General features: G+C 37.6%; 1 protein-coding gene across 1 annotated transcript; it reads left to right on the forward strand.

Moving 5' to 3' along the window:
* Positions 1 to 3,776: 3,776 nt before the first annotated feature.
* Positions 3,777 to 5,456, forward strand: rgs5b (regulator of G protein signaling 5b). Its single transcript, XM_056263817.1, has 4 exons — positions 3,777 to 3,896; positions 4,167 to 4,312; positions 4,602 to 4,768; positions 4,868 to 5,456. Exons 1-4 carry the CDS (start codon positions 3,853 to 3,855, stop codon positions 5,039 to 5,041), a joined length of 531 nt encoding a protein of 176 aa, XP_056119792.1. The 5' UTR covers positions 3,777 to 3,852; the 3' UTR covers positions 5,042 to 5,456.
* The last annotated feature ends 6,178 nt before the right edge of the window (positions 5,457 to 11,634 follow it).

The raw sequence follows: 11,634 nt of genomic DNA on the forward strand, positions 1-11,634 counted from the left end.
CTCATTGGAACTCAGTTGAGACAGTTGAAGCCCATTTTTAGCGATTTTTGAGCACTTCCGTTTCTGACGCGCAGACTCAAACCGACTCAAACTAAGCTTGATGACGTGAGCAACCTGTCTGACAGACGTTAATCTTCTAGTAGCTGTGCCAAGAGGAATCTGAATCATTCCCTTCCAAAACTTGCAGAGCCGGAGATCGTGAGTATTAGCTGTCCATGAGCTCGCAGCAGGAGCAACTTTACAACTCTCTATGGGCTTCTCCCTTGACTTTATGCCTCCACGTCCCCCCGATTGCGCGCGAGTTTCTACTTCTGTCTATACGGTAATTTTCTCTAGTGTGCGCCACAGAGATTAGATTAGTGTTATAACGCGTGTTAAGCCTATTTTTACAAAAACGGCTTCTACGGGGCCATAACGTAAGATACAAAGTAATGGAGCCTTTTATACATTGTCGTGTTTCTTTAGAAATAAATAATGGACAAATGGAGTCTTTAAACGCCTCAGATGTAAAGTTATTCGCTGTCAAAGTGACGCCAAAATGAATGGGAGTCAATGGAAATGCTAACGCAAGTGAAGTTCTGCTACAAGATGGCGGCACCCGGCCGGCTTCAACTTCCGGTCGATGGATTAACCCCTCGGTCTTCTGTCTTCATCTTATCTTCAAGCCACCCAGCCTTCAAGTTACTTGTTATCTCTGCCTGCAAACGGATAAGAACAGTCATTACCCTGCCAGTATCATCTCAACGATCTACCTTCCAGTTACTCGCCTGTTTAGTGTTACACACTCTGTTTGGATTTTACCTTTTTGTCTGCACTCTTCTGTTCCATGACCAATATTGTGAGACACAATGTTGCAATTATAAGAAATGAAGTCATGATTGTGAGGTACAAAGTTTCGGTTATGAGAAATTAAGTCACATTTGTGAGAAACAAAGTCGAAATTATGAGAAACGGTCCCTATTGACGAATGAAGACGCAATAGTAGATACAGAGTTACAGAGGGCTTCCACAGGAAACTTATTTTTGGTGACAGTTTATGACCATTTGTATCATAATGACAAATCTAGATCTTGAATGACAACTCTAAAATCTTGTTTTTTGAAATTATATTTTCACACATATAAAATTTCCACATCATGACTTTGCGGGGCGGGGCATATATTATTTTTTTTGCCTGGGCACTATAGCAAAGAAAACATGTTTACATCCAGGAATGAAGTGACAGTGGACAGATGGGGACGTGTCTCAATAAGACATGCCACAGCTGGCCAGAGACACGCTGTAACACTCTGTCCCCAAAAACACTGACCTTTGATTGAGCATGTAAACAGAGCACAACATATTTTTGTCATCCAAATTAATGTAATAAAGTTCACAGTTGCTGGAATCAAATATCGGGCACTGAGAAGTCAGTAAACAGAGCATGTTATTGCTAATGGAGATGGTTACAGGTTGCTTTAAGAAAATATCAAATGAGATCTCATTGTTATTGTTTCGACAGCTATAAATAAAGGGAAAATTGAGACTTTTGCTTAAAGTGCACCATGAAATCAAAACTGACAATCCTTCTTTTTAATGGAACATTGCAGTGTTTGTTATGATTGATTTATCTGTGCAAAACATTGTTTTAAAATTCATCTAAAAACAATCCTTTAATCAAAATAACTTCCCCTCCCCCTTGTAGCTCATCTCTTCTCTTCTCTGATGATGTGTTTACTAGCGTGAGGGCGGGAGGACAACCTGTCAATCACATGACATCACAGCAATAGCAAACCACAACAATCCAATTAATTCCCGATTCTACTTTTTTTTTTCTTGTTCGAAAAGCCGTTTCACTTGGATATTCTTCACAATAAGGGAGAAAAGACTACATTTCATGACTATTTCAAATCCACACAGGAAAAAGTGGTAACCTGCAATGGAAGATATATTTCTGCTTTATCTAACACTTGAAAATAACATTCATGGTTTAACCTAAAGTAGTCAATTGACCCTAGTGAAAAATAAATATACTTAAATGTATTTGAAATGCATTTATTTTATGCTAAGTATACTACAAATACATTTACATATTCATGTACTTAATATAAATACCCTGCAATTGTACTTTTGGTATACTAAATTGGCATACTTAAAGTCTGCTTAATTGGAACAACAAATGTTGTGCTTAATGCTCTTTAATTATCCATAAATAGTGCTGAGGTCCAACTAAAGATATAATTAATATATTTGTATTGTGCAAAAGTGGAACTGTTGCAAGTATACTTTGTACACTTTAAATATCCTGCATTTAAAGACAGATCATTCTATCCTTAGTGATATTAAAATACATTTTTAGGCTTAATATTAAGAAATGTGCATTGTGCAAAAAAAGTTTAATTATAATCATATCAGTAAGTCTCAAGCTATATGTCAGTAAATATGTTAATGGATTTGTAATATACATAAATGTATCTTAAATACATTTTGGTATAGTTTTTTTTCACTAAGGGATTTATTCATATTAAATAATATTTTTGATTTGAATAAAACTTGTTAGTTTATATGTTACCACATAATACATATTTTCTTTTTAATTTTTATGACCTTTTTTGTTGTTGTTGTTGTTGTAAAGTATATATATAAAAAAAAAAACTCAGAGCTACATTTTCCTCTGGGATAATACTCATTGCTTTTCAAAAGAAATCAAGAAGCATTTTCTCCCAGCATGATAAATATTTGATTTGCATTCAACTCAAAATAGCAAAAAAATCACATGAGGTTACAACTTTTTGCTTTGATCACAAAAACAAAACAAAAAACATTTGGAACAAAGGAAATCATAATCAGCAAATCACCTGACCAGATTTCCCATTTCATTCTCAATTACCCTGACTTCTGCCACATATTCTCCATCTCTATTTCCTGTTTTTACGACAAGACCTCCGCTCGAATGCTAGACGGGTTCACACACTGTGAGTCCGTGACATCAGCAGGGGTTGTAAGGCGCGTGGGTGGGCTTCCTCCTGTCTACTGAAATCCCCCCATCACTTCCTGTATGCAGAAAAAGGCCCCATTTGCGCACACATGTGGTTGGAATACATTTCCATGTAAAACGTTATCCTATAGTTATTTAATAATGACTTTGTGTAGGTACCCTATACATCCACATCAATACAAATTATCTCTTTGATATATAAAACGATTCAAAGTTACAGTATTTAACCAACTCATAAAACATGCAAAGTTCTAAAAATAAATATTGTAGTTTCGCACAATGGCATAAGACATTCAAAGAGGGCTCGCTCACCCAAAAAGGAAAATTCTGTCATTTACTCATGCAAATAAAACAAAAGATATTTTGAAGAACTGTTTTTTTTCTTCGCATACTAAAGTCAATGGGGTCCAAAAACAACAAAAGATCTTATTATCTTTTAATGTATGAAAAGCACTGAAAACCCTGTTTCTTTTTTTTCTTTTCTTTTTTCATATAAAGAAATTCATAGAGGTTTGGAATGATGACAGAATTTTTCCTTTTTGGGTTTATTATCCAATAAAAGTTTGAAATATGTCCAATCCATTCCCAGTGTTTTATGCAACAAATTGAGACAATCAGAGGAAAAAGTGATTTTTTACGACATTGCTTTCTACTGGAAATGATTCACTGAAGACCAAAGGCTGCTTGAAGGGCAGAAACACCCCCTCCCTCCACAGCTTGCGTTCCATTGGCTAAGCCAAGTGATGTCATGGAGGGTGAAACTGCATAAATAGCCCAGCATTGCTGACATTTAGACAGAATCAAAAGTCTCAGACAACATTAACTATTAGACAGCCTCTTGTGGAGCATAGTAGGAAATCTTTGGACCTGCTAACATGTGCCGAGCACTAGAGCATCTGCCAACCACCTGTCTGGAAAGGTACGTTTCATATTTATATTTTATATATTTTTTATATTTAAAAAAAAATATATATATATTACTGCCAGAATAGTGAGAAAAGCTCAAATGTCATTATTGTATACTTGACCTTAGGTTAAGTATAGCTTTAAGTCTAAATTTTTAAATAATAATATTATATTTTCTTTCAATATATCTATATAAAAAAACTGTTCATTAATAATATATGTCTTTTTATCAATTATAAGTTCTTTCCCCCAATTAAATGACTGATCATTTTGTTCCTTACAGGGCAAAGGATCTCAAGACTCGTTTTGGAAATTTTCTGCTAAAGCAAGAGCTTAATATCATGGGCCACTCAAAAAAAACTAGCAAACTAACTCTGGAGGACAGACAAAAATGGAGCCAGTCTTTCCATGAACTCCTGCTTCACAAAGGTGAGTTTATATCAGTGGGAACGGTCCACTGAAAAAAAAAAAAAAAAAAAAAAACTAGTTTTATTTAAATAAAAAAAATACTATTTAGAATCACTAAATCAACCTAAATGCATCAATTTACACCAAAAAAACTACCTTCAAGGGTTGAATCAAGTAAAAATGGCTCTTTGAGGTATATACAATTGCAGGTTACCACTTTTTACAGTTGCAATATTAAAGCACATCATTCTCAGGCTGTAGAATGAGAGCTATCAGGGTCGTCTAATGTTTTCTTCATGTTTCTTTCCAGATGGACTGTGTGCTTTCACAGCTTTCCTGTCATCTGAGTACAGTGAAGAAAATATTGCTTTCTATTTGGCCTGTGAGGACTACAGGAACACGAAGACCTCCTCAAAGCTGTGCTCCAAGGCCAGGGCAATCTATGAGGAGTTCATCTGCTCTGACGCACCGAGAGAGGTGAATTTCCTAAGAATATCAATAGCGCAGAAGACTCACTCTTAATAAAAAATGTCATGAATAAGTCTAATGGCAAATCCTTTCTCTGCATATTTTCAGGTTAATCTTGATCACGAAACCAAAACCATCACTTTGAATAATATGGAACAACCCACCCTGTCCTGCTTCAACTTTGCCCAGAGCAAAATTTACACCCTCATGGAGAAAGACTGCTACCCTCGTTTCCTCAAGTCAACAGTCTACCAGGAACTCATCACACAACATTTGGGTTAAATTACTCATGGCCACTCTGAAGACAGCAGCAGCGGAACGCGTCCCAGATAAACACGGCATTTGTGGGACAGTCAGTTAACCATCTGAACCTGTTTCTTGAGGTTCAGGAGGACTGAACAGACTCAAAGCCAGACTGGAAGACCTTGGGCATTAAAGAACATTCATTCTATGAACACAACAGTGAAGCACACAGGATGATCACAGTTGTAGCACTGGATAATAACTGTGAAAGTGGAACGTCTTTTGCACATTTATGTCAAACTAATTTTGTGTGTGTGTGTATTTTTGTATTGCCTATGAGTATTTATTGAAAAGTTATATTGAAAATAGTGTTATTTATATTTGATGAACAAATTGTGGGTTATTTATTGAACTTCGAGTGAAAAAAACTTGAATAAATTTTTTTACATTCAAACATTTGTCTTCAGCAATTTATCTTTTTGGAATAATTATTACTCAATTTAGAAATGTAGAATATATTATAGTTATATAATATCGTTTTATTTATTTATTTTGCTTTTGGATTTGATAAAATACACATAAAATCCAAAAATCTAGACAGAATAAAATAAAATCCCAAAAGTAAAGAAAAAAATAAAATTAAAACTATGTTAGTGGGATATGCGGGAAGAGAAAATGGGGATGCCTCTTACATATGTTATTATGACATTAAAGGGAAAGGTCACCCAATTATTTTTAATTAAATTTAATAAAAATGTATTCCAAACCTGTATGAGTGTCTTTCTTCTGCTGAACACAAAAGATATTTTGAAATGTTGGTCAAACAGTTGAAGGCACCCATTGATTTCATAGTCATTTTTTTTCCTATATTGAAATCAATGGGTGCCGCAAACTGTCTGGTTACTAACACTTCAAAATATATTATTTTGTGTTCATCAGAAGAAATAAACTCATACAGGTTTGAAACAACTTGAGGGGGAGTACATGATGCCAAACTTTCATTTTGGGGTAAACCATGCCTTTAATGTCATAGTAAAATATGTAAGAGGCATCCCCATTTTGTCTTCCCACATATCCCAAATAACATAGTCTTATTTTTTCCTTTACTTTATGGATTTTATTTTGTTCTATTTTGCTTTTTGTATTATATGTGCAGCTAAAAGGAACTGTCATAATGAAATACGTCAGATACATCCCCCCTTTGCACTTCCTCTCCTCACACATCCCACTCACATGGGTTAATGGAGGCTCTTAGTCACCTTCACCAAACAATGCCTGGCGCCTTTCTCAGTGAGCCTCATAAAGACTAATTCTACTCTATTCACATACATGCATAATGAACTGCTACCAACAGGATAATTCAGTTTTTCTAGAATATACAGACAACCAGAGGTGTTTTTTCCAGGAAAGCTCTGTGGAGATGAGGCTGGTTTCCATGGCAACCGCGTGGTCCACTCATCTCACCCACTCCACACCTCTGCAGGATCCTGTTTACCTTCTGTTGTGATGGCACTGAGAGACAGCAATGCTTCAGCCGCCCACTCTGAGTCACCTGCTCTGCACCCCCTTCATGCTGCCCTTTAAAACCCTATGAAGACCACAGTAGATGCAATCACTCTCACGATTAAGATATGAATAAGGAAAACTGGTTCAATATTGCTTGAAGTAAAGACTATATTCTAAGAATCTTGTGAAAATGTACCATCATTTTAATCCTTTTATTCTCTACTTCTTTTGAAAAAAAAAAAAATAATAATATCTGTGCACTAGTAATTAAAGAACTCAGAAAGCGAAAAAAAAATTATCTGAAGAACCTCTAATGTAATTATCTGGAAAACATCTCCAAACATCTATAACCAAGAAGAACTTTTTTCTTTTTTTTAATTGAAGTTCATAGGCTGGTTAAACCAAGGGGTCATTAGCACAGTGGTTCCAAAGCAGGAGATGAAGCTAAGAGAATGTCTCTGCATGATTGCGTCTGAAGCACATGTGTAATCACTCATTGGTTGAACGTCGCAAGGCAACGCAGCATCTCTTTCCCTACTCAGGGAACCATGGTTACAGTCTTAACCAAAACATTCGAGGGAACGTTTACATTGCATCGGAGATGATGCAATGGGAATCTGAATACCCACTATGCCATACTGAAAAACGCCTGTCCTAGTGTGAATCATGGTGAGCAACGGCTAGGACATCAGCACTCGAGAACCTGGTGAAGAGTCCAAGTCTGGCTATAGAACCTCACAAATGTGTGCGGAGAAGATCATCCTGCCGGATCACACAGTTCTTGAAGGGAAATCCCTGATAACAAGGCCTTGGAGGCCGCCATACTCCTAGTTGAGTGTGCTCTAATGGCCAGAGGTGAGGGAAGGCCATGTGCCTTGTACACCAAACCAAAAAAATTGCCTCACCTATCCACTTGTTAATTCTTTGCATAGATGCTGGTGAACCCCACCTGGGTGAATCGAAGCATACAAACAGCCGGTCAGTTTTACGCCACTGGGCATCTCCGTGGACGTAACAATCTAAAAGTGTGAAGAACAGAAGGCCTATAAAACTATAGAGCATGCCACATTAGTTGGCACCTTAGGCACATAAACTGTTTTTAGGGTGAAGGAAGGCTTTGACCATGCCGGGGGCAAACTTTTAACATGAAGGGGCAACTGACAGAGCCTTAACCCTCTGGGGTCTTTTTGGGGTCCTTGAGATGTTTTGACATGCACTGACATTTGTGCTTTTTTCAGTTGCTTATAAACATATTAATGGCAAAGGTGTAATTACACTCTATTTAGCACAAACAGGGCTATCATAATATATGAGCAACATGTATGTACATGTTTGTATTTTTGAGAGAATATTGTTTATGCATGGTTATTGAAAAAACTAAAACTTAAAGTTTCTGAAATAAGGCCACAAAACACAGACTAAATATATGTCCACAAGACTTTTGACTAATGGATGTTGTCCCCTAGAGTTTTTGCTTCAAAATGATCTGAAAATCATCCTTCCTAATCATTTACACAAAACAATACATTGATTTCAATTTTGTAAGACACTTTTTTTTTGGAAAGGCAATATGCGAGGGGGCGTGAATGATTGTGACGATCCTGAATAATGCCCTGATTCAGACCTGAGAAGACAATGACCTGCATAATGAGCCGCATAATGAGCTGCATAATGAGCCTTTCACACAGGTTTGTCACTGGGTACCAAAGAATGCGAACCCAGTATAAACATATATATATATATATATATATATATATATATTCTATAGAATTGGTTCAAAGTTAGAGTTGGAAACATCTTAAAAAAAAGGTATTTTTCCACAAATTTTGCATGCATGCAAATTGTATAATATCAAAGATTAAGATTTCTAGTAATTGTGCAGTTAATTCTCATACTGTATTTTCAGAAAGGTTTGGAATATGTATCCTCTCCCCAAATTTGTCACTAATAAAACACAAAAAAAAGTTACAACAACAATTACAATTTTACTAATATTTCAAGTGTAATCTTTCTTTGTAAAAAGTATATATTTTATCATACATATTTCAAAGGTAAGGATTCATTAGTTTGAATATTGGAACAAACACTATAATAACATCTTAGTTGATAATTCAATATACCTACTTTATTTTTGACAAAACATCCCATGCTATATATTTAACATATGAGCATAAATTGGCTAACAAAAGCTTATTTGATGTGGCAGTAGTCTTTTTTTTACAGTAAAAACTTTATAATCTATCCAAAACTAATCAATGAAATATTGTCTAAACATTCATATTTAGTCTGTAACATATCGTGTTTATGATATATTAGCATATAAATGTTAATTTGCAGTTTGTTGCTTATACAAAGACATTTTCTTTCAACATATTTTACTCATCTCAGTAGGCTATGGCAATATAGTTTGGTCAAAGCTAAACTAGCAGATGTGTTCATGTAAAAATAACATGTTTAGTAATGTAGGTGCGAGTGTGAATTAACGGAATTCATTCATTCATTCACACACAGACATGCGATTCATATTTAAACAGTCTTTTAGCGGTTTACAGACACTATTCCATATCGCGATTAGAACAAAGCACTTAAGAATAAATAACTTACTACATCAGCTTGATCCGTTGCTCCTCGAAATGAAACTACCAGCACTTCTGAGGTAAGTTTTTTCCAGGATTATTAGATAGTATTATTCCTCACAGCGTATCAAGACAATGTAAAGTAAATGATTATTATTAAACTTGATGTGTTTTATCCAGTTGATGGGGGTGTTGACACGTTTGCGTGGCTTGCCTCAGATTATTTGCGTTTGAATAGCGCCCACTCTCAGTGGGCGTGGTCACATTAACACTATAATGAGCTGAAAAGAAAACGACTGACATCTCTCACTTTTCATACAGATTACATAAACTGAGAATATTTTTTCATATATAAATTACTTAATTTAAAAGAAGAGAATTCAAGCTTCATGCCTGTGTGCCTGTATTCCTGCTTGACTGAGTATTCGCTGAGTTACAGTTCATATTCGGACGCTTTTCAGAATGGACTTCACTGACAGACAGAACGCAGAACTCGCATCATGTTTTTTTGGGGTTTTTTGGCGAAAAGCACAACACTTTGTTTTTATTGTGAGTATCCACAAAAAAATAGACACTTAACAGGATCTAATGATGTACAACACTTATATGTAAGATCAAAATCAACAGAGTATTTTGAGTCTCTTTTGCACTGATAAGAAAAAAAGCGAGCTGGTATCGCCGGCGCAACCTCCGACCCCAGGGGGTTGAGATCTCCTACTCTCTTTAGAGATGTGATAGTGAGCAGGAAGGCCGTCTTAAGAGTCAGGAACTTCTCTGACACACACTCTATTGGCTCGAAGAGCGCCTCTGCCAAACCTTCTACCACCACGGCCATGGCACACTTGCATGAGTTACAGGGCTCGTCCCTGTACCAACGAGACACCAACGAGACACAACACTTTCTCCCCAAAGACTCACCACCCAAAGGTGCGTGGTAAGCTTCAATGGCTTCTACATACACCTTCCGAATAAAGGGGGATAGCCCAGCTGAGAAACGATCCTGGAGACACTCCAGCACTGAACCAATCGGGCAGTTAACTAGGTCCACCTGACGTTCTCCGCATCTTGAAGTGAAGACTCTCCACTTTCACAAGTTGGTCTAACTCAGGGACCAAACCCAGAGTTTTCACAGTTCTGGCCGAGAGTGAAAGTAGTGCCCCCGGCCTGATGGGAATGTCCCAGGGAGAGTCGTCGAGGAGAGACATCAGGTCCAATATCCACAACTCGCCCCGGCCAGAACAGGGCTACCAGTAGTAGACAAACCCTATCCTGACGAACTCACTCTAGAATTTCTAGGAGCAGAGCAATTGGGGGAAAGGCGTAAAGACGCAACCTCAGCCACACCTGTACCATGTTGGTACCAAGCGGACAGTATGATATTTCTTGAGAAGCAAACAGGTCCTCTTCCACCTGGCCAAACTTTTTCCAAATCAACTCGACCATCTCTGGGGGGAGTCTCCATTCCCAGGGCCTCGGGCCCTGACTAAACAGGATATCTGCTCCCTGATTCAGGTGCCCTGGAATGTAGAATTCCCTCCTGGAGAGCAACTTGCGCTGAGCCCACTGGAGGATCTGGTGTGCCAGTCTGTAAACAGGGCGCAACCTCAGACCCCCCTGATGATTTATATACGAGACTACCAATGTGTTGTCTGTATATGGACAAGCACATCCCTCTGTGATCTGGGAGGAAGTACCTCAGTGCTAGGAATACAGCCATATTCTCCAGTCAATTTATGTGCCAAGAGAGAGAGACCCCTCCACAGACCTTCAACATTAAGATTCTGAACCTGTACATCCTCAGAGCACAGTTCAGTAGCCTAAATCTAAGATTGGATGCAACAAACCTGTCAAAAGTTTAATTGTAATTTAATAATTAAAAACACATTTTTTAATACGTTTAAAAATGTCATTAATTCCTGTGATGATAAAGCTTAATTTTCAGCACCATTACTCCAATATTCAGTGTCACATGATCCTTCAGAAATCATTCTAATATTATGATTTGCTGCTCAAGAAACATTTATTATTAATATCATTATCAATGTTGAAAACGTCTCAGGTTACAACTGTAACCTATGTTCCCTGAGAACAGGGGACGAGACACTGCTTCGAATGACGCTTTGGGCAACGCCTCAGGCGTGACAGGTGTCTGAAATCACTATCAAATCACGGCAATCATATTGACCGGAGACAGGCCGTGAATCATTAATGTGAATGATTAACGTGAATGATTAACGTGCGACCTGCTAGTATATAAGGGCGCCTTGCAAACATGACAAATCACCTTATCGTCTGAAGGGACTGTTTGGTAGGCAGGCCCCAAAGCATGGCAAGGAGATGCAGTGTCTCGTTCCCTGTTCTCAGGGAACATAGGTTACAGTCGTAACCTGAGACGTTCCCTTTCGAAAGGGAACTCGCACTGCGTCGAATGACGCTTTGGGGAACGATATACCCACGCCGCCATGCTAAGGGGAGTGCATGCCCAAAGGCAGTGACAACTGTCCGAACCAGCAAATTCAAATGAAACGCTAGAACCACTCACCCTCAGGT

The sequence above is a fragment of the Rhinichthys klamathensis genome, unplaced genomic scaffold (genome assembly GCF_029890125.1).
Source record: "Rhinichthys klamathensis goyatoka isolate OS25496 unplaced genomic scaffold, OSU_Roscu_1.1 h1tg000011l_1, whole genome shotgun sequence".
Lineage (NCBI taxonomy): Eukaryota > Metazoa > Chordata > Actinopteri > Cypriniformes > Leuciscidae > Rhinichthys > Rhinichthys klamathensis.

What these genes read in the sequence shown, in the direction of transcription:
- rgs5b (XM_056263817.1), top strand. Translation starts at nt 3,853, where the DNA reads ATGTGCCGAGCACTAGAGCATCTGCCAACCACCTGTCTGGAAAG. An exon ending in TGAACTCCTGCTTCACAAAG is followed by an intron (nt 4,313 to 4,601) that starts GTGAGTTTATAT and finishes GTTTCTTTCCAG; the next exon opens with ATGGACTGTGTGCTTTCACA. An exon ending in GCTCTGACGCACCGAGAGAG is followed by an intron (nt 4,769 to 4,867) that starts GTGAATTTCCTA and finishes GCATATTTTCAG; the next exon opens with GTTAATCTTGATCACGAAAC.